At 40.5% G+C, this 23616-nt stretch overlaps 1 protein-coding gene across 2 annotated transcripts; it reads left to right on the top strand.

Moving 5' to 3' along the window:
• Window positions 1–8472: 8472 nt before the first annotated feature.
• On the top strand, window positions 8473–21766 carry IL12B (interleukin 12B). Of its 2 annotated transcripts, XM_005446650.4 has the most exons (8): window positions 8473–9132; window positions 11547–11628; window positions 13562–13843; window positions 14998–15115; window positions 16144–16337; window positions 17165–17310; window positions 18640–18761; window positions 20145–21766. In XM_005446650.4, exons 2-8 carry the CDS (start codon window positions 11547–11549, stop codon window positions 20146–20148), a joined length of 948 nt encoding a protein of 315 aa, XP_005446707.1. In that variant the 5' UTR covers window positions 8473–9132; the 3' UTR covers window positions 20149–21766. The 2 variants fall into 2 exon arrangements, with proteins under 2 accessions (XP_005446707.1, XP_055574179.1); XM_055718204.1 differs by lacking the exon at window positions 20145–21766 and having other exon boundaries at window positions 18640–18765.
• The last annotated feature ends 1850 nt before the right edge of the window (window positions 21767–23616 follow it).

Consider the following 23616-nt stretch of genomic DNA (forward strand, 5'->3'; position numbering starts at 1 on the left):
TGGTTTCCCTAGTGGTTTCCTGCATGATTAACAATATGAAACTAACTGCACATTAGTTTGCATATTAGTTTGCATATTAGTTTGCTATCCTAGAAGTTCCATGATAGATGACTCAAGTGGATATTGAAAACCTGGGTTTCATATTTCTTCAAATTTTCCAGTGGAATTTCAAATGTCTCTTAAGAATTTTAGACTACTGTGGTGAACTCATTCTTTTTGAAAGCTTGTTTGTAAGTATCTTGGAACAGTTTGCAAACCTCTGTTGCACAGAATATCTTTAAAAAAAACCCCTAACACATGCATTTATTCCCTAAATAAGCCAGAGGATAAACGTAGCCCTCCTGATCCACTCTTTGAGAAGGCAGGCAGCACACTTCAGGCCTGATCAGGATCCATTTAAAAACTGGAAGTTTTTCCTATGCCCAAGTCCAGTTGTTCACCCTGGTCAGATTCAGAGAAGACTGAAATAAGTTTTCCTGTCTAAGCATTGTAGCTTTTGTACCCAAGAGTTTTTTTCCTGAACACTGGTGCAAAAGCTGTTTGCACACGTCTACACTGAAACACCCATTATTATTAGAGGGAGAAGGATTAAGTTGGTACAGTTTTCTCCTGAAACATGGAACATTCCTTTTTCCACTGTCTAAACTCTGTATAAATTTGCATTAATACAAATTTGCCTTCTATCAGGAATAGAAAATAAAAGCCAAAAAAGGCTTTTCCTTCAGCTTTCTTTTTAGAGCGTGCTGCAAAGTTCCAGAAACTGCTCAGGTTACCTGAATTTTTGCAGTTAATTAACATTAAAGTTATGTGAAGTTTTGAAGTATACATTTTTAATTAGACCTAGACTAGTACCAAGCAACCTTGTTATTTCTCTAATTATAGTGTTAATAACTCTCAGAATTTTACAGGAACTCATCTTTTCTTAACATGACAGTTAATTTTAAGGCTTAGATTTACATGATAATGCACGAGACTGAATTCTCGGGTTATATTTTTTACTAAAATCAGCTTCTAGCTACTGTGGTTGCAAAGAACAGCTGATGAACTTATTTTGGCTCTACCCTGAATCCTAAATACAATACCAGCACAAGATAGAAAATGTTTAAAAAATAATTCCCTGGAGTAGGTAGTATCTGGTGACTGTGGAAGGCCAACAGGGCTGTAGCCCTTCCTGGGCACACTTGTTCTAAACGTTATCTGGTACACAGCAGCAGGGAGGATTCACCAGTCCAGAGTCCCTCACTTTTCCCCATTCTGCTGTGATTGCTAGAAGCCATCACATGTCAAATCTCCTGAATTTTTAGCACTTAGGGTTGGTAATACTGTAGTCCCACTTATTACAACATGGCTTCAGCAAAGCTAACATTCACAAAAGTTACAGAAGCAAATGTCATATCACGAAGCAACCACTGGAGTCATTTCAGAAATTTCCTTTGACTTTCAGAAGTTGAGGGATGCTTTGGTAGTTCATTTGTGAAACATCTTTGCTTTCCAAATAGGCCTTGTATGACCTCATTCATTAACAGTCATAGGAGGTGCTAAAGCTCTTATTACATAATGTAAAATATATTTTCACCACCTTCAGGAACCTGGAATTTTCTGACAGGTAAAACATGATGCAACAGATTGCCCAGATTGTGATTAGGCACTGAATCTTACTACCAACTCCTTGTATCCCTTATAAGATGGGGTCCCATTCTCAGTGTGAGTCTCTAGGTTTTAGCATAAAATAAAGATATACACATTAATAATTACATAGCAAAACAGTAAGTTGTCACAACTTCCCTTTTCTTCCAGGTATATCCCTGAGTACTTTAACTTATATCCATCTTCCCTTTCAAAAGAGCAATAAAAGCAGATAACAGACGTATTTTTCATAATTATTACACTGTGTACCGCCATACATGCACTAAGAGTATAGTTGAAATTCTGTCGATACACTGGGACGTGAGCTTGCTCTGCCGGCATCCTGAGCTTGATCAGAAGTTGCATGGCACTAGTTAGCACAGTGCCAAGCCTGAACTACGTGCCCTCTTAGGAAAGGTGCAAATCCCCTTGTGAAATACCATGTAAATGTAGACTTAATCAATGGAACTACTAGCAGGAGTAATTTCTCTGCTCTACTTTGCCCTCCTCTCATTAATGCCGTGGTAACAGGCAGGTACCTGAGCAATGTGCACATATATAGCACAGATTGTTTTCACCGGAGGAGGAAGTGTGTGCACATCAGACAGGCAAGAAGGAGGGTTTGTTTGTTCTTTATAGGCACATTACCAGCAGGGTAAAAAAAAAAAAATAAATAAAAAAAAATTGCATTTGGAGCAGAAGGCAGTGATGTTTTCTGACTTCCTGGAACATTTAATTCAGAAGCATTGGGCCATTTCTGGAGAAAGAAAGACCTGTTTTCTTCCCTTCTTCTCCGCTGAAGAAGTTTACCTAGCATTTCATACTATTAAAAAGGGTGAGAATTTTTAACCGCTATCATCCTCCTAACACTCCAGGTGTTGTTTTGGATTTCCTCAGCCCAGCTCTGGTCAACTTTAAAAGAATGGCCACCAAAGTCCCGGATAAAGCTGGAAACTTATGCGAGCTTTTGCAATATGCTACCAAAAGGCTGGAGTGGTTCAAAATGTCTTTAAGTGCTTTTGACAATTTTCCCTTTCCCCCCCAGAATGGGAGGAAATGAATAGCACCTTTTTCCCCCAGCTCTTCCCTTCACCAAAGCTGCAGATCTCTTAGCACGGCCTACGTTAGATGCTGCAAAAGCAGCAGTCCTTCGTCCAGCGTGTTCTCCATAAGGCCCTTGGGTACTGCATGCGGCCATAGGGATGCATGTATCAAGTTCATACTGCATTAAAGGAGGACAGTGCCTCATGTTGCCAACATCTCGTTTGTTTCACCTCTGAGACATTAAAGGCACGTCGAGACTGCAAATCCAAATGCCGAAGTGAATTCTTATCGTTGCTGAAACAGAAAGATTAAAAAAAGGTAAACTGTCCTTCAAATACTGTGCTATTAAGTGATAGGTGAGTGGTTAAAAATAGAATATTCCATATAATTCCACAAAAAATGCAACATAATGACTCCTGAAACATAAAAGATCTGCAAATGGTGTTTTTATAACACCTCTCTCTCTGAGGCATGCTTAACCTTTGCAATTCTTTTCTGCTCTGCTTCTATTTTACTTAGTCACTCACTGAACACTTCAAGCGCACGTGTTAAAAACATGACACTAGCTGTACAAGACTGACGTGTGTCACAAAGTTGATTCTCACCTATCAATAAATACCTTTTGTAATGATATCTAATCAAACAGCTGTATTTCATATGAGAAAGTCTATTAATGTCTGAGAAAAGTATTTTAAGAATTTTAGATGATTAATACAATTCCAAAACCTGAGAGTAATTTCTCAATAACTTCTCTAACTGAATGTTAGCACAGACGTTATTTCTTCTCTTCAGTGTCATGCTATAGTTTTCCACTTTATCTTTCTCCTGCATTGGTCTTTCTTCAGCTGTGGCCAAGGAATAACTATAAGAGCAGTATGAGTGCATCAAAGCATTTTCCAGACCATACAATAGATGCTTTCTACTAATTGTCCACACTGAAATGATTTTCCTACAATTACCTGATCCTAACACCGACCAAGAAGTCTTATGTATTAACTGGCTTTTAGCAAAGAAAATACAGACTTCTCCAGGGCTATTCCTACAGCTTAGAGCACTGTGATGGACTACATTTGTTGTTGTCTCCTTTGTCACCTTCAAGTTTATGTAGGAAGACTACTGTTGTTTTTGCTGGATTTGTTGATCCCAGTCCAACAGTGTGATTCTGGTTTTTAAAAGACTGCCTGATCCCATCACACAAACATTGCTAACAGTCGCTGGCTCTAAACACTGTGACCAAACTACCCACCTACCTACCTACCGACCTTTCCCTGTCATGTCTTCAGTCTGCTGAAATTCCCATCAGTGTAATATGAATCACAAGTATGTCGTCAGGTTGTCTGCACAGATACTCAGCTACTGAATTTGTTGCCCAAGCATTTTATCCTTGCCTATTACTAACTTATTGTCAATACCTGAAAAAATGCTATATGCAATTTTAGAATTGCAAAAAAATCAAGTATCCAGCTTCTTTTCTATAGAAGTTGCCTGCCAAACAAAATAATGCTGCTTGAATTTAAGTCAGTAAGTTACTACTGGCTTTTTCCCTTTACTTTCAGTTTGATATGTTATTTCCCCCACCCCCAGCACTATATCCTGGACTAAGTAATGGTGACAGTGGATTTCAAATAGTTGCAACATCGCCCTCAAGAAGTTGGTGAACTTCGCGTAAAGTGAGTGACCTGCATCTAGATCCTCCAGCTGAGCGTAGTAGGGTTGTATCAGATTTATCAAATGTAAACCACCAATTTATGATGGAAACAGCAGGCTGATGTAATAGGAAGCATTGCACTGCACTGCATCGCATTGCACTGAGAAAAAGGCAATGAGCCATCTTCACATGCATGCTCTGGGAGAGGAACTTTTGTGCTTCCCAAGTTAAGTATCTCTGGTATCTCTGTAGTTCCACATTGAATGTTACAGAGGTACCAGTTTCTTTTGTATCTCTGCCCCATATTTTCTGAGTGATTGTGAAGATTTCCCAAAGCATATCATAGACTTGGGTACCCAAATCCCAGTGACTCTCTGACATAGTTTACTGTAGTAAATGTGATTTGGTTCTTAAAACATTTTTGAAATGTCATGCCTCTTTTTGCTTTTTATATCCTTATGCAGGATAGTACTCTCTCCTTCCTTGCATTCTTTCTTTTACTTCTAATATTGTCTCTAAATACAGGCTGTATGTATAACAGGGTCTATGTAGAGACACCCAATGCGCTATGAGGTACGCTGACTGGGCAGATGTGGATTTACTGGGGGAGAAGGGAGTAGGACTAAAAGACGAAACCCCCTTCTTTGCACTTCTCTAATTTAGCACCAGCTAGTGCTCTGCGTCTACATGCATTTTATATCCACATTCAGCTCTATGCTGAACAACAGTTAGCTGGAATCTGAAAGCTGAGGAGCTACATTAGCACAATACTGGCCGATTAATTAGGCCAGGTCACAGTAATAGTACTGCACAATTCTGGAGGTAGTCGATGCCCTACCAGCACAGAGCGCAAATGAGGTAAATCTTTTACTGTCCCCTCCATCTAAGGAGAGATACCCAAAGTCCCTCTCTTGGGTGGCTGCTATAGTTGTATCATAACGCAAATGAATCACTGTTGTATAAAGCTTAGATTTTTTAAATTTTTTGATAGAAGTGGGATGTATTTTTTCCCGCCTCTACTGTTTTGCGTTTCTCTCAAGGTTTGGTCTTGGTTCAGTGATTCCACATAGTAGCTTGTGATGGTAATTTTTTAGGAAAGTTAATTGATATGCTAATATTACACAGTATTTCCTGATGAAATAATATAAATCACTGTTTAGTTAATTATATATAAAGAACGGTGCTCCCTTCTCACTGCTACTACATTAATAATAACATTAATAAAACTTGATCTTTGGAATTAATCTCCAAAACAATTTCCATGCATAAGTAGCCAGATGTTGAAGGAAATTCCATATAAAGGAATCATACTGATTATACACTTTATATAAATCTTCCTTTTACTAAGGTTACACAGTTTTTTTTCCTGGATTATGGTGAAATAACTGTGTCATTCCACAAAGCAAAAATTATCTGTCCTTCAAAAGAGGGGAAAACTGTTTTCAAATGGGCAATTCTGCCAAAAAAAATGTTTCCATTGCATTAGGAGAAAGCAAAACATGGACATAGAGTTTCCACCATTCTCTTTCAGTGTCATAGGGGAAGTAGGATAAAATGATGGGAGAGAAGCTGCTCTCCAAATTTCCCCTTAAGAATATATGAGCTCATAATGGAAAACCAGAGTGTCATCAAAAGATGTTTTCACAATCTTTATGTTTTAATATTTAAAAATTCCTCTGATGGATCATAGCGAACTATCCCATCATGGAAGTTCCACACAGATGTGTCTGTGCTCCATAGCTGGCATGTAGCATTCTTGACTTGGTACTGTATTGCTCCATTTATCCTGTAACAAGAACTAAGCTGAGGCAATTATGTAGGCTTTATGCACATGTGTGCAAGCATACACTTTGAAAATGTGTGTTTACTTATATTAATCATTAACTATTCATGTTTCAGAACTAAGCAGGTATTCAAAGACTACATCAAGTTGGACAGATGCTTAAGCTATGCATTAGCGACCTTACAGTCAAAAAAGAAAAGCCACATTATGTGGTTGACATCAGCAAACAGGCAAGCTAAAATGGGTTGAGGAAGATGTAGGCAACACGTATGTAAAGTTACTTGTGCCCATATTTATCTGCTCAGCGACTGGATGCAGCTCTCAAGTTTTCTTGGTCATTGCTGGCTTGCTGTTAAACTGGTGTGTTATCTCAGAAGCGAATTTCAGAAATCTGAAATTGTCTTCAATGGGAACAAATTGTTGCCTAACCTTGATTCAGCCCAGGCTCTTTCTCATTTGTGAAAGGAGAGCTGCCCCCAGTGCTTCCCGAGGGCTGCAGCTGGAACAGGGTGGGCTGCAGGAGGGAAGGGCTGTCACTGTGCCCCGAGGCTTCCTCCCTGCCCTTGCTACGAGGTTTCTCCTGGGAGGAGAAGCAGCTGCATGGGAATGTGGTACACAGCCCAGCCTCCTCCTGACATACGTTTCAAAGGTAGTGAGGGGCTGGGATCAGAAGGAGACAATTTTGTCACCTGGAAGAATTTGGATACCTTTCACTTGCCTGTGCCCCAGCTGCTCCTGCCACACCTTTCCCAAAGGGCTTTCTCAGGCTGCCGTCCTCCTTCTGAACAGTGGAACAATGGCACAAGTGTCAGTGTCCTCATGCCCCCCCCCTTGGCAAAGTGGCCTGGGTAGGAGCTGTTAAGACAGGAGCGTGAATATACACAGTGTATGTCAGTGGGGGACCCAAAACTGCCTGAGAAGACATTTGTCCCAAATGATCATGTAAGAGAGGAAGACGAGCATCAGCCATATGCAAAGATGGCACATGTGCTTGTAACCCACACGTCCTCCCAACGTGTCTGTGTAAGACCGTCTGTATGTGTAGAAGGGGGAGATTAGAGCTCTTTGGGATAAATGCAGGGTAGAGATGTACAGGTGTTAATTACCATTTTGGAAGTGTCTAGTACTCTGGCTTATCTGTTTTATTATTGATACGGAATTCTCAGATGAATAGTTCACTGGTTGCTCATCAATTCTGTGTCAGAAATAAATCAATAAACCACTCTGATACAGATTCAGTACACAGTATGCGAAGGGGGCAGTTTTTCTCTGTGACAGAGGCGCCGTTTCAAACCAGCTTCGGAAAGCTGCGCTCACAGCCTGCAGCCCTCTCGCTCTGCTCTTACCCAGCTCTGGCCACCAGCTCCAGCAACGGGCAGCCTGGGCTGGTGTGTGACATACAGGCTGGGCACGCTGGCCTCAGCAGGGAGGTCGTTAGGCCCATTGGAGAATGCAATACTCTAATTTTGTGTTTTGCCACACGGGAAGGAGTTAAAGCTCAGCTGCCAAAGGTGTCTGTGATCCTACTCAAGCCGTGTTTCTTTAAAGAGGATGGCTAAGGAGAGAAAAGGATTCCATGGCAATCCTGTACATCTGTGTGAAGCTTTCAGCACCGTTTATCCAGAATCCTGAAACTACCCCCTTTCAAATTAGAGCATGACACCCTGTCTGCTGTTTGCCCCCCAGATGGGTGACAATAAACAGGAACCCCATGCACTGGGAACTGCTGGGGGTCATAATAAGTTTATCTCTGCTAATTTGGGTTGTTCCTCCTTTTTTTTTTCCCAGGTTCTTGCTGTATTTGGGGGCACCAAATACGCAACATATTGCAGATGTTTGTGTTTCATCTGTGTGAAGGACTTCTGACAGACCATTGACTGTAAACATATTGCAGATGTTTGTGTTTCATCTGTGTGAAGGACTTCTGACAGACCATTGACTGTAGCAGGAGGGACAGACACCGTCTTTTCATTGCTGGATTACTACATTATCGCTTTGATCCCTGGGCTATGGGAATACTCCTGTCACTAGAGAGCACACAGGATACAATTGTGTCTCTTTATGAATTCCTAAAGTATGTCTAGGTTGAATTTCAAACCATATATATATTTTTTTTTTTGCTTTTATAAGTAATGTATTTTTTCTTGCTTAAAACTTTTCAGTCGTCTTATTCAGGTTTGGAACAGGGCTAGAAGAACAATTCAGTTTTGGTTTGCCTGACAAATAAAGTGAATTGTTTTCTATCATTTCACAAATAATAAAAAAATCAACAGAAACATTCTCCTCATTTTCAAAGCATATGTTATATATGGGGCTTTGCTTATGCTTGAGTACAGGTCTAAAAGGAACATCAGTTTATAAAGAAAAAACAATAGCTTGTATTTAAAAGCTGCAACATAAAATAATGCGACAATCTCAGGTTTTTATCTCTTAAGACAGAACTAATTGTTCATTTTTTGTTTGTCCTAAGTCTCCATTTTTAGAATAAATATAATTCTAAAACAGCAGCTAAAAATTAATTTCCCCTTTGCTTTACTTCTGATTGATGTGGTAGCTGGGATTTTATTTCATGTAATTATTGCTTTCGTGCTTACCAGGTAGAAGTAGATTTAGTTTATTTAACTTTCTCTTTCTGTCTTCATAATGTATTTCCCATCAGACAGTTTTGGTAGTTTATTTAGTCTGTATTTACTCTTCCCCAGATGATGAAGAGGCAGTATGAGAGAGACAGAAAATCAGGCAGGAAAGGAAATGCCTCTGGCATAGCATAAAGGTCATAGTACAATCTCATAATCTCATTTCCTCTTTAAAGTTTACCTGGGAGTCCCAAACTTTTTTTTTTTTGCTTTAGCTCTGCCACTATGTAAAAAAGGAACTCAAGCCACGTGTTGCAATTCTGTGGTATTGCGGTAAAACGGAGCATCCCTTTCCTTTAGCAGTTTAGATTTATAAGCGAGCCAGCACTTTGCTTCCTTCAGATCACAAAACCAACCTGCCTGGCAACTTCAGCCAACAGGCACCGCAGCAAAAGGTGAGAATTCCTTTCTTCTCTAATACTGGGGCAACACATCTGGTACTAGCTTCTTCAGATGAAACCAGTGAAAGCTTAAAACTATTTATTTAAAAGGGTATTTAAATAGTTGTTGTGACATTTTTCTCAGGACAGTATTTATATCCTTACGTGCCTGAAGTTAGGCACATAATGTATATATGTTTATAGCTCAGAATTGTTATCTAACTAACAGAACAGCTAATGTTATAAAGTAATAATCTTTTGTATCTTACCAATATTCATGTTGCTGGGGTGTGTGCATCAACAAATAGATGTTGGTGGTCAGTCTGTTCTGTTTTAAAAAACACACACCACCATTGGCTTGGCCCTGCCTTGAGCTGGGACTGGTCCAGGTGACATCCAGAGGTCCTTTCTGGCATAAACTGTAACTATTCTGTGAGTCTTCATGAAGGAATCTGTGCTGATTTACAGAAGCTTGTGCTCCAGATCACAGGGGACATATGATATTGCCATACCCTCCTCCCCTATGAAGTGCTTAGGCAAGTGCACTAACTAGTGATGTTCAGAAACTGAGTTTATTTCGGATTAATTTTTCACTAAAATTTTGAGATGGGGAGAGGGGGTGTTCCCCACCACCACCTCAAAAATTGAATAGTTTTCCATGAAAATTGTTAACTTTTTTCACCAAAAACCTGAACCGTGAAGCTTTTCCCTAAAACCAGAAGGAACTTTTTGGTTTCCAAGGTTTCAATTTTGATGAAAGGTTAGTACAAAAAAGAAGGCATGTTTTACACCCTTCTCCAAGTTTCAGTTGATATTTCAGATGCTGGTTTTATGAAGCTTAGTGATGAATGGCCACGTTACAATGAAAGAAATCAGCATCTTGATTTCTGCAAAATGTGTTTTTCTTTCACAAATTACAGATAATCCTGCTTGCAGTAGAAAATCATTAGGAGCTAAGAGTATTTGCCTTTTAATGAAGCAATATACTGCTGATAGGCTGCCTGATAGTATCTGGCATTTCACAGGCCTGTGCCTGCCTCTAAGTACAGATGCAGACACTCTCTGGATACTACACTAGTAGCTTTGGCTCCCATCAATAGCTGCTGTGCGGTGTACAAAATCAGAGGGCACGTTTTCTTGGCCTCAGTCCAGAGAGAGCTGACTTCTGATCAAGGTTTGCTAATAACAGCAGGAGCTACCAGTGAGTAACAGATTTGATGCACATACTCTCCCTCCATAAAACCAAATAAAAATGTTTCATAGCACATGAGGAGAAATCAGGAGCACTACTCGACTTTCCTTGGAAAAAAAGAAACTGTTTGGGAGGAAAAAAAAAAAACGCAAACCACTCAATTTTGTGTTTTTCATGTGCATTCAGATTCCCACTGTAGTCAGAACAGACTTTGAAAGATACATTCACCAATCTCTTTTTCTAAGTCATGTTCCTATTAATTTGGCTTAATCTCCAGTTGAAAAAGGTCTGAAAATGTATCTAAATAACTGTCGTTAATGTTTTTTATGCAGCTGGTAGTTACTACAGCATTTGGCAACTATGTTTTGTGTTTCGTGGGAGCTCTAGCTGTATTTTGAATTCAGGACAAATATACATTTATATATTGTATATACAGCTATATACTTATATATTCTCAAGGGAGATATATGTGTATGTATCAAATGAACACAGCAACAATGGTACACATATCCAGCCATGTCTGCAAATATAGCTGTGGCACTGATTCCAATAGGATTTTTGCCTGAAATCGCCTACACAATTAATTAGACTATGCAGCCTCGGGTAGATACTAGAACTAGTACCAGTTAGACATGTGTCAATACTGATGCCAGCTTTACACTGTGTTATTGACACTGCTGTCGCTTGTTCTCACAGAGATGGTGAAGACTGCAGTCCAGCAAAACACTTCAGCAGGTCCTTAACTTTATTCACAATGCTTTGTTTTAATAGGACTACTGACATGCTTAAACCAAGGAACATACTTTTAAGCTTTGTATGAATATGAATGGAATTTAAATTCCATTGATCCTTTAGTCCAATGCCTTGTTCATGCAGCTAGCCTCACTGGCACCAGCAAGACTCTTCTTGTGTGAGGAATATTTAACTGAGGGTCCTGGGAATGCTTCTGAGCTCCTGATCATAAGACCTATGCACGTAACAATTTCCTCTAAGTTCCATGATTTCTTCTCTAAACTGGTTTGCAGTGTGAATAACAAGCGGATCAAAATCTTGGCTTGAGCAATAGTACAAACCTGATATTCAACTTTTGTGTACTCTAAGAGTTCTTAGAATGGGACAATATTTCTTAGTTCACTGGAACTGACTCTATCTTATTATCCTGTCCAACCCTGAGCTCAATTTCAGTACACACTCAACAATCCTCAATGAAGTTTAGTAATTTATTTTTTCTCTACAGATGTCTCATCTACCATTTGCCTTACTTTCATTATTCTCCTTCGCTGCCCTTCTGGAAGCACAGTGGAAACTGAGGGAAAACGGTAAGCAGTCTTCATGTACTGAGACCCGCAGCTGACTGTAGGACACAAGGGTATTTCAGAATTATACTTGTTTCCACAAGCACAGAATTTGTTAACTATAGTATCCTAGGCCAAGGTTCTTCCCATTTGCTTGTGAATAACTAGCCGACTAATTGGTATTAATGGAAGAAATATTTTAAAGTCCTAAAATGTCAAACAACAGCCATTCTGAATATTTACATTAGAAACTGTCTTATTTCCTATTCCCTGTTCTCTTGTTTCAAAAGTTTTAGTCATGCAATCTAGAAGCAGAGATATTACCTTGTGACTTAGGCAACAGCCCACAAACAAGTGAGGAATTGTCAAAAACGGTATTTCACAGTAAAGCCTAAAACCTAGAAATAGTTTATCTCTGTTTTCTGGTTAATAACATAAATGTAAATACATTTGTGAAAATATAGTGTCAGTAATAAACGAACAAATCTTTTGAATAACTTACCAGAAAACAGGACTAAATTCAGATAATCAAATTTGCTGTTCTTATTCACCCAGTGTAGCTCCATAACCCAGGCTGTCTTCAGTGTGATTATCCAAAAAGAAGGACCCTAATCAACATGAGAAAAGCATTGTCAATCTGATTGTGTTTTCCTTGTAACAAGTAATTCAATTACTTTTCCCCGTAACTTTACATTAAAAAATTATTGATCTTGTAGGTTTCCTAGGCAATGTTATGGTGCTGAAAACTGCAAATATGTTTTTCAGGATTGGGAATAATCTTTGTGTTTGAAGTCTGTAAGATTTACCTTGCTTGTGCTTCAAATACCCAGAGGCAGTTTGGGAAGCTTGTTGCTTGTTTTCTGCCATTTTAGATTCAGCATTTGACATGTACTTCTTAGAGTTTCTTCTTTGCGGTAAAGTCCTAAAGCTTTCATTCTGGTAGTGAAGTGCTCTGGTGGAAAGGTCTTAGATCTCACTGGAACTCTGATTTCCTGAGCTGGGTGCTTGCTGTGGTGCTGACTGAGAAACAAATTTTTTGCCATGTAGAAGCCTCTGGGGGCACTGAACATGGCTGGGGAGCCTGTGACAACAGCAGTGTATCTAAGCCACGACAAATATGAGAACTGTTGCCACACAGGAGCGTAAGTGAAGTTCTTCAGCCAACCACTGCAAAGAGACAAAAGACAGTTTACTTAACAGAATCGTTCCAAGTTACTTTGTTATGTGGCGTTACTTCAAATTTGGAAAAACCGGCAGGGCACTTCAGAGTTACAAGCTGGCATTTAGGAGACCACATCTCCCTGTTGCAGCCCGCTTAGCTCTGCTGTAGCTCAGCGATCCCCAGTCCCTTTGTAGTTGCTCCATGGGGACCAGGGTGATGGGAGTACAGACTGTTCCCTCTAGAAAATGGAAAGCAGCACCAGCTACAGGCAAATACAAACCACATACTCAGAGCTGCCCTCCTCCCCATCACTCACCTTTAATGATCTCAGGATTCACCATCATAGACCTTTGCTGCTGAAGAGGGCAAAGCATCATAGCTTTGCACCATAGCAAAGCACCATAGTACGGAGTGGTTTTACATGCCATTTTGTGAGCAAAGGCCACCAGCCACGTACAGGAGGAATACCTGGGCTTAGGGTGCACTTGAATCCTCACCTTTAAAGCAAAGGTATCTGCCTTCTTTCCATGGTTGTGAACCACTGTAAGATTCTCTGAGAACATGGGAAAAAAGCCACGTCGTCCCTATTGATCAGCAGGTTCTAGATGCACTGTAAATTTCTAAGTCAAACATCTTCTTGTAGTAAAGATTTCCAGGTGATGATGAGGCACTGGCAAGAAAGCCAGAGATTTGTTAGCAGTTTTCCCAGAGAGTAAAGCTGGAAAAAAGGGCTCAGTTCAAGCCTCACACTTAAGTATGAGGAGCTGCTAACACGTCTTTCTCTGCAATGTCCAGTGTATGTCATTGAATCAGAGTGGAATGATGAGACACCAGCTAAAAGAGTGAAGCTCACCTGCAATACCTCTGATGAAGCACTGCCAGTTTACTGGAAAAAGGACACCGAACTGAGGGGAACTGGAAAGACTCTGATTGCTGAAGTGAAAGAGTTCCCAGATGCTGGCAACTACACCTGTCTGACAGCTGATACCCATGAAATCATCAGCTATGATTTCTTCCTCATAACTAAAGTAGACTCCAATGGGCAAATGATAAGGTCGATTCTGAAAAGCTTTAAAGGTAGGGTCATAAGATGATGTGATGTATCTTGCTCAGCTTTCTGCACCAGAGCTTTGTGAGGGCCAGAGGGCTCTGGAGAAATGCATGAGAAATACCCACGTTAAAATAGGTCCCCCTCAAACGCTTTACTGACAGTGAAGGGCAAATGATTCCTTCTGTGGGTTTGCATAGGGTGCAGCTGATGAGCAGCGTAGGAACTGGTTGCTGTGGGCTGAATGTGGGACTCCCTAGACCTATAGGATGGAGTGGTGGTAGGAACAATTAGATCCAGGATAACATCAAGATCACACCACTGCTTTTCTGGTGGGGGAGCAATAGAGTGGCTTTGCCTCCATCTCACAGATCCAGCACTCAGGAGAGGGTTTGCAAAGCCAGGGCTACGTGATTTGACAGAACCAGGAACCAACCTAGATTTTGAGTGCTGTCATTTGGGCTTCTCCATTTCTGATTAACCCACTGGGACAAGCCTGTGTTGTTTAGCATTTTCTGCATGAACCTCGCTCATGCAGTCCCTCACTGTAGTGCCAAGAACTTAGGCATCTCCAAGGCTTTTTCCCTGGCTCCTGAATGCACATATCAGGTCCAGTAGGCTGGTCTGCCAGTTGGCTACATCCAGGGTACAACACAGAGTTGCAGATCTGCAGTGCTGGGCAGCAGAAACAAACCACACACCTACAATGAGGCCTCATTCATTTCTCACGCTGGAAACATTCCCCATCAAGGGCCCCGGTGTGTGAAGCCATGGGATTATCCACTGCGTGCGCCCTTGCGGGCTGGGGAACAAACAGCGAGTTTGCCAACTGAATAGCTGCAACCTTTCCTTGTGAAAGGAACAATGGGTTTATCTATAAACATCTCTTTACTGACAGCTATCCAGCAGCTTGGGTATGCTCTAGCTCCTGCCGATAGCCATGTAGATGTGGTTGATGTGGCGCCACGTAAACCAGCCTTCAGCCACTAACTGTGGTTATATGGCTTTTTAGCTGCAGGTTGGCCGCCCCAGGGGCAGCATGCGACTGCATCTGCCTACGTGCCCACCCCCTGTCAAAGCAGATGGGAGTCTGTAGAATTACTGTTTCATCTCTGCTTTGACCATTTTGGCAAAAAGAGTAAATAAATCATGTTTTCTTTCTTTTTTTTTTTTTTCCATCTAGAGCCAAACAGGACATTTTTAAAATGTGAAGCAAAGAACTACTCTGGAATTTTCATATGTTCATGGATGACAGAAAATGAGAGTCCAAATGTGAAGTTCACAATCAGAAATCTAAAAGGGTAAAAGCTTGTACTTTCCTTAACAACCTCATAGTAAGGCTGGAAGAGCCCTCGTGTTACTGTGTGTAGGAGATTCTGGATTTTAGGCTATTGAGGGCACGTAGAAGGCAAGGAATCCTATTTCCAAAGCCTGAACTTCTGCAAAATGTTTAGAGACATCACTGGGACTAACTTAACTAATAAGCGTATGGAAGTTGCTCAGAAATTAATAAATACTTGAAAATGGAGCAACCCCCAGTGGATGTTACAGCTGCTACAGTACAGCCACAGAATAACTTAAGCAATAACAAAAACAGTTCGTGCAGGGGAGACAGAGGAAGTTGAGCCAAAAGCAGAAACAATCATAGCACTGAGTCCCTTCATAGCAGATCCAGTGGAATTAAGGGAGTGGGAGGCTGCACCCACTGCAGAAGCCACATGTCCACTCACAAGTCTCTGTTGAGGAACACTGCAGAAACCTGCGAGGGAAATATGTGAGGGGAACCTTGTGGGGATTTCCTACCTCCCACTACTCTGGGGGGTTTCTCCAAAACATGGAGTGCTGCAGCAAAGGTCACTTCAGTTTGTTAAAGAAGAAACAACTGCAAAGCGTTTTATTTTGCTGAATGCAAAAATAGAACCAGATTCAGGTAGTACTTTACAGATAGCTTTTATTATTTATTTCCCATTGGATACATTTTAGCCTTTCCTTGTTTCTTCCAGCAAGGTTTTGGAAAGGGCTAAGGAACAAAGTAAGATACTAGAGCTTGTCATGGGGCAGTGGTAATAGAAATGAGACATCCCGTTTTAGGTTTAAACACTAATTCCTTCTGCAAAGGCAGGGGAGCTTGTGTGATTTTACATTAATATGTAATACAGCACCGAAAACGTAAGAACTACCACTGAACTGTTCCTGCAGCTGATGAAGCGCAGCTGTAAAATAATACAGGCAACATCAAAATATTACCTTACCAACTACGTTTTCATTGTGGCAACAAATTCTCAGAACAAACCAGCATTTCCAGTACTTTTCTCTGTTCTGTATTCAGCTCTCAAGGAGACATAACCTGCAGCAGCCCTGTAGCTCACAGTGATAATTCCGTGACTGAATACACAGCCCAGTGCCAGAAAGAAAACTACTGTCCATTTGCTGAAGAGCACCAGCCAATTGAGATGTTCCTGGAGGTTATTGATGAGGTGGAATATGAGAACTACACTAGCAGCTTCTTCATCAGAGATATCAGTGAGTAGACCAGGAACCATGATTAATTCTTAGCGTTATTCTCACTGCTGATAGTGGAACTAACAACAGTATCTGATCAAACCAAGCTTGGGAATCCCTGCCCTATTCTACTGTAAATCTGTATCAAGCCCCAGTTACAGGAACAGGGGAAAACAAATCATAGCAGCAGTCCGGAAAAGGATGAGGAAGTGAAGAATCAACATCTCCCTAGCTTGTGACCTCCAACCCTCTCACCCCCACACCTCCCAGAAGTTTCTGTAGCATTCTCTATTAGATGGACATGGTTTGGAAGGGGTATGTGAGAGAAATCAGAGAATAACTAATAACCCATCAGGCTCTTCTCTGAGAACAGCAGATTTACTCAGATAATGATTAACACCATGTATGCTTCCCTCCTGATGCATTCTTACAGATGGGCATTGAGGGCAGATGAATAGAAAATGACAGGAAATAAGAGGACCAGTTGTGACCATGATGCCACAGGGCACAGAAAAATGAAGCAGCATCCTAAAGAAACAGATGTTTTGCTAAATACCCTAACAGTCAGCTGGGATATCCCTCTGTGTCCAACAGAGCCCTCTGCAACCTTCCAGGAAAAAAAAATAAATAAATAAATAAAAAAAAAAGGATCTTACCCAGAGAGACTCTGGGAGTGTTCTTGATTTTCAGTAAGAAGCAATCAAGGCAGTTCTTACACATCATGTCTACTCTCTTAATGTCAGGGAGGCTCCCAAAGCTGATTTCTATAAAATGATCAACAGTAATACACCAACACCTGCTATTATGCTGCTAATGTGAATTAATTACTTCTACATTTTCTCTTGCAGTAAAACCTGACCCACCCCAATGTCAGTATGTGGCCACAAATGGAACAGTGACCTGGACATATCCCAGAACATGGAGCACACCGAAGTCCTACTTCCCTTTGACTTTCAGGGTCCAAGTTGAAAGTACAGAGAAACACAAAACCCAGGTGGAGATACAACATTTGAAACACAATTTTCTTGCTTGAAAAGACAGTACAAATAATATAAGCTAACTATGCAAGAATCATGAACTAAAATAAAATTTTAAAAAAGGGTGCTGAGACCCAAATGTGGCAAGGTTCTGTCTTGGCAGAAAAAGATCTCCTTCCCAGTTCTATGAGCAGTAAGATCCAAGCAACACACTCTGGGGTGGATGCAACACTGATCTAACTGGGGAGATAAAATCGTGCCCAGCATTGTACAGCTGCGCTAGTGTGAAAGAAGTGTTTACTAACTCATTAGTAGGCTGTGTGGGTCCTAATGTGGGAAAATCCCAATTTCCAAATCAAGAAATCTAGGATCTGTTGCACTGTTTCCCTTGTATGTTGTTTGTACCTGCGTAGCTCAGGCCTTCTTTATAGGTGAATTGGCAAATAAGGAATCGGTGACTCATTTGGTAGCATTTCTGTGGAAAATGGTGAAGACTACAGTCTTCGCCACTCACTTCTCAGTTATTAGTTAATTGCTAACTAAACATTTCTACTCTGTATTAGCTTTAAATCACAAAATGGTTTTGCTTCTTTTGGTAATGCTAATGGATACACTAAAGGGTACACGACAGCAGTGTGGTGATTTGCCTAGGCTGGCAAAGAAATCAACAGCAGACATGGAAAGAAATACACAAACCAGCTGACCGCAGTGCAGGTCCTTAACTACAGTGCTGCTCCTCCCTGGTTCAGCAATTAGAAAAGTAAAAAAATGTAATGATCATTCCAGTTTGTCGACTGATTAAACCGAAGACACTAGAGGATGTCTTTTTCTACGCGAAAAAAAAATTAGCAAGCCTGTACCAGCAGATGGGGCCATGCCCCTGGTGCTGATTCCTTGATTTTGGTAGAGTTGTCTCGTACAATCCCTTAGGTAGAGAAACTGGTGAGTCTATGGAGTGCTTCTTGTATCAGCCGCAACTCCTCGGTGGGAATTTCAACGATACTGAAAAGCAGCAACTTCTGTCTTTTAGGGTTCCTGCTCTGGGGGAAGAAGAAAGCAGAGAAAAACCCAGATAAACAAATAAACCCTTTGCTTTAATGACGGTTTCAGTTTGGGGTTTGGAACACATTACAACACTAATTTCAGTGGGAACTGGGCTTTTTAGTTCTCACAAGTCCTGATGACTTTGGTATCTGTGGGTGAAGATACTGCTTTTGAAACAACAGACTACTAGTGGGCTTTGGACTACATGTGCTTATTGCAGTCTGTCTGGCCCTTCATGGTATGTTCTGCTTGACTTTTACAATCTGCTGATGGAGCTGTGCCCCGTTCTTCGTTCTTCGTAGGTGTATGATACTGATGAGCAGTCTATTCAGATTCCAGTGACTGGGCCAAAAGACAAGATCTCCGTCCAGGCCAGGGATCGCTATTACAACTCATCCTGGAGTGAGTGGTCTGCACTTTGCAGGTAAGACTTAAAGAACCTTTTTCTGGAGGAGCAGGGATGATTCCTTACTTAGGAGAGTAAGGAGTCTGTGAAATTTTGCTTCTTAAATATTCATTTATTTCACCTTTCATCATAACAATTTTTTGTCTCCTAAACATTTTTTCATGAAGTCAAGTACTTTTTTTTGAAGGGCTATAGCTGGGCAGGTGCCTGACTCTCATCAATTGAAGCTGAATCCCTAATCCCCATCAGACTTGGGACCATGGGAACTTCTGAGCCTTGCATTATGTGGTCCTGAGTCCTTCAGAGAAACTGAGTGCTGGCATTTCATTAGATGGCTCAGACCAGCAAAGCTTTATTGAGAAGTGAACTAAAAATCTAGGTCTGAGGAAAAAACACATAAATGTATTGGGCTGTCTAAACAATGATTCTCTTTAAAAATAATACTTGAGGAAACAATTAGAAACCATTTAAATCAGAGATGAAACAATGGATATAGGTCCATGGACATGGGCAGGTTTCTACCTAACTAGGCAATTATAAAATATTCTTTAAGAAATAGATGAGCAGTTGGCCATTGCCAGTGTAACTCATGCTGATTTTTATCCTTTCTGTTCATTAATAGCTTATGAGTCAATGTTAGGCATCTAAATACAGCAGACAATCCATATACAGCCAAGTTTTTCCAGAAAATGAGAAAGGGAGTGAGAGAGAGGATGTATTTGCTATTAGAAAGAAAAGCTATTAGCAGCTTCTGCTAGTCCTAGGAATGGCTGTTTTCCTATTCTATGAATTGATTAGGGTTCTCTGACAGCTCTAGATTACTCTCAGCCTAGCTATCCAGGTCAGAACGTATTTTTAAATATGGAAATAGCCTCCTTCAGATCAACACCAAAAAGAATTACGCAGATTATTTTTTTATCTTCTTCCTCTCTTCTGTTTTGTAATTTTGAGGTGGGTGGTTTTTTTCAATTAGATGTGGATGCAAATCTCTCTGACCTCCAAGCTTCCAGAGCCACACTGTTGAAAAGGTGTAAACTTTTATTTGAAACACTTGAAACACCTGAAACGAGATCACAACTGCTCTGTGAATCCAGTCCTCATTGGTACAGGGGCATCTATAGATACCACTGGGAACTGAAGGAATTTTTTTGAAGGGCTATAGCTGGGCAGGTGCCTGACCCTCATCAGTTGAAGCTGAATCCCTAATCCCCATCAGACTTGGGACCATGGGAACTTCTGAGCCTTGCATTATGTGGTCCTGAGTCCTTCAGAGAAACTGAGTGCTGGCATTTCATTAGATGGCTCAGACCAGCAAAGCTTTATTGAGAAGTGAACTAAAAATCTAGGTCTGAGGGAAATAAAGATAATTTTTATGTATATTTTCTTTCTCTTATTTTACAGATAGCCAGTAAGAGATTCTAGCAGAATGGCACAAAGCTCCTAAAGAAAGACAAGAATGAATTAGCGCAAGAACATAAGCATAATTAGAAGAAAAATCTGCATTTGAGTTATTAATAAGCCATACCATATCTTTCTTGCAATAGATTAATATTGTCCTGCTGCTGGCAGCTCTTTTAAGCTCCCCAGTTGAGTAACAACTTTAGCATACATCATGTTATATTAACATGTAGAGTATTTTGATATCTTACTGTCAGCTGTTATTGTAGGTTCTGCACGTTAATTATTTATTTATTTATTTATTTATTATTATTTATTTACTCGACATGACTTGCAATGCCAGATGATGGCAGTTGCTATTCAAACGGTTTCATATGTTAATTTATTTGGAAAGTAACTTGCTGAAAGAACTGGTTTAGTATTCCATTATTTAACTATTAAATTATTTAATTATTTATTTTTATTTATTTTGTTGACATGTGTCAGCATATAAAGCCTTGGCTGCATGTATCATGTATCAGGGCCATCCTCATCATCCAATCTGATGGCAGATGTTTTAGTAAAAGAAGGAATTGCAAGTTCAGAGTCCTAGAAATGTTAGCTGCTGCATTTTGTCAGCTTTCTGTGCCTACATCATGTTGATGCCCAGCTGGTGAACACTGCAAATGAGAGACCAGCCACTCTCAAAGCCCCACACTTGCGGCTGAAGCCAGGCTGCAGTGGAAGCAATGGGATAGCTGGCACAGAGGCAGCTTTGAGGTGCTGTGGTTGAAACAGTACTGTTGCCACCTCTCAGAAGGGAAATGGGAGCCGGTAGCTGAATAGAACACCTCCTAAGCAAAGCTCCCTTTCTTTCATACTTGTGATCGTTGGAGGCTTTATTCAGTCACTTTATTCAGTGACCCATGTGTAGCCAGCACATCCCTTGCAGTGGAGATTTCTGACAATAAAATTCATTCAGACCTGTCGTGCCACAGGCAAACCCACAGGGCACAAGTAGTCAGGAATCTGCAACTGAAACCAAGGCAGCTTAAATTACGTAAGTTTAATTGCAGTATATCTGATATTTCAGAAAGCAATTGTTTACTGGGTTTATGTGGATGTTAAGCATCTAATTAAAATTAGAGTTTTAGAACACAGATTTTTATATTTCATTTTGAAAGTATTTCCCTACTACTGCAACATGTGCTAGGTGTCTTCACAGAACCATAGGTAGGAAAAACACCCTCAGGTCCTGGTTCTAAATTGCTTACAGTGTAAGTCCCCAGGTCTGGAAAAAAGCAAAAGCATGTGTTGAAGCCTGTATGTTTTTGTCAAACCACCTAAATCCTGACTTTCAGGAGGGCAAAATAAAACATTAAAATATCTTTGAGGATTTAGGCCTCAAAGGATTTAATCCCCGATACAGAACCACTGAAATTAAAGAAAGACTTCCATTGTGACCATGCTTCCTTTTTTCCAGTCTTAGCAAAGGGTGGTTAATTTAAGATACTTAAACATTGAAATGTGGGAAGTATCAGATATTACAGAAAACTTGATAATCTAGCTACAAGTGCTGTTAGTATTTATTAATATTAAATGTACTCATTTCTGCTATAAATGCAATTCACTGTGCTTGTTTTACAAAGGAGCTTACAATAAATACATCTGAAAACAAGAACATTGGGTTTACTTGTGATGTTTTAAGAAGAATGGTTAATATCACTCTTCGCTTTCCTACCAGAATATTAAACGCTACCTGTGAGGCACTGTTTGTAAGAAGAGGCATTATTACTGATTAATTTTACCAAATTCATGGCCTGTAAAACTGTACAGGACAACGCAGAAAAGTGAAGTCTGTTAGTCAGCATTCTCTTCTAAAGCTTCTTCTGCAGGCGGAGTGATTGTGTCATTCGCAGTCTCGCTGAAGTTCACTGGCCTTTGTGGTCGGGAGGTTTCCAACTGAAACCAGGCTGACATGTAGCTTGAGGTCTTTGAGGTTTCTCTCTAATACCGTTGGTACCGTGTTCAGAATTAGTAGGACCTTCCTGTTCTCCAGATATCTGGGCTGAAACCCTGGCACCGTTGAAACCAAACATTGAAACCTCTCATTAACTTCGTTTCAGCCTAGTTTTCACTCTCAGAAATACTCAGGCTAAATTTACAAGTATCCTGACGGAGATTGTTTTGATCTATTACCTTTAGAGGAACATGCCTTTCTGCCGTGATCCCTTAAGGTGAGTTAAACTTTCCTACATGAAGCTTTTCTGGCATAGATCATGAGGTAATGAGGAGTGGGTAGTAAAGAAAGTCACCAACATTTCAGCCAGTTTTTCACCCAGCGTACAGTGCACCCATCCCAGCCAGGAGCAGCCAGTTTCTCCAGGAGATGCTGTGGGAGATGGTGTCAAAGGCTTTACTAAGGTCCAGGTAGACAACACCCACAGCCTTTCCCTCATCCGTTACATCAACTTAATTGTAAAACAGCTGCTCTGTAAGATATAAAGTTCACTTCAACCCTTGATTATCTATTTCCTGGACCTTATATGGGTCCAAGTGCCTCTGAATATCTGCTCTAGAAATTGTCAGACTCTCCCATCCCCGAGGAACTCTCTAGATAGCATAAAAAGGTGTTAATGTCACAGTGGAAATATTCACTATGGTGGCTCCATACACTGGAGAAAATTTCCCAACATACTCCATCTAGCCAAGAAAATAATAGTTGATGTGTCAGTTAATCCTTGTACTTCTCTTTCTTAATTCCTCATCTCGCTGCACTGCAAATAATTTGGAAACCTTATAAACGTCATAATGTATAGACTAAATCAGGCTGCACAATGTACAAAATTGCCCCCAAAAAACTTTAGATTGCAAAATCAAAGCTTCTGAAATGAAATGATAGAACAGAGTTTATTCCTGAGGCCCCATGGTATAAGTCATTAATCTTATCGACACGCAATAGGTTTTCTGCTGGACCTCTGTCTTGCGCAGTGACCCAGCCTTCTCTGGGAAGGGGCAGCTCCTCCGGCTTTCTATTCATACTCGTCATTCAACACGTGGCTTTAGGTTTTGCCGACTGCACCTCCCTAAATCTGCACTGAACAGAGACCGATTCCAGGGCTTTTTGTGAGTGCTCCTCATCTTAAAGAATGCTTTACACATAGTTGGTGTACTTAATGACACACTGATAGATTGCAGCAGGAGCTTGCTATCCTCTTAAGTGCTTCAGCCATTACAGCTGGGTAAGTACTTGCTAAAGGGGAAAAAAGGCTTGTGACTAGTTCGGGGTTCTGTGAGAGAACACAGATTTCAGGTCCAAATGCTTCACATCCACCCTTCCTTCCATGTTGACCTTCCTCCTGTCTCTCTTGTTCATAAGTTGTAGCTTCTCTTTTATAAAAGTTGTAATATTTTTAATAGAGGCAAAACCAATACATGTCTTCTAACCTTGTTCTGAGACATGAAAATAAACTTAAAAGAAACCTTTCCTCAAATA

Source organism: Falco cherrug, chromosome 8, assembly GCF_023634085.1.
Source record: "Falco cherrug isolate bFalChe1 chromosome 8, bFalChe1.pri, whole genome shotgun sequence".
Lineage (NCBI taxonomy): Eukaryota > Metazoa > Chordata > Aves > Falconiformes > Falconidae > Falco > Falco cherrug.

Bases quoted from the DNA above. Each gene is read 5' to 3' on its own strand.
- IL12B (XM_005446650.4), top strand. From the start codon at position 11,547: ATGTCTCATCTACCATTTGCCTTACTTTCATTATTCTCCTTCGCTGCC. The intron at 11,629-13,561 runs GTAAGCAGTCTT...TGCAATGTCCAG, and splicing joins GTGGAAACTGAGGGAAAACG to TGTATGTCATTGAATCAGAG. The intron at 16,338-17,164 runs GTGAGTAGACCA...TTTCTCTTGCAG, and splicing joins CTTCTTCATCAGAGATATCA to TAAAACCTGACCCACCCCAA.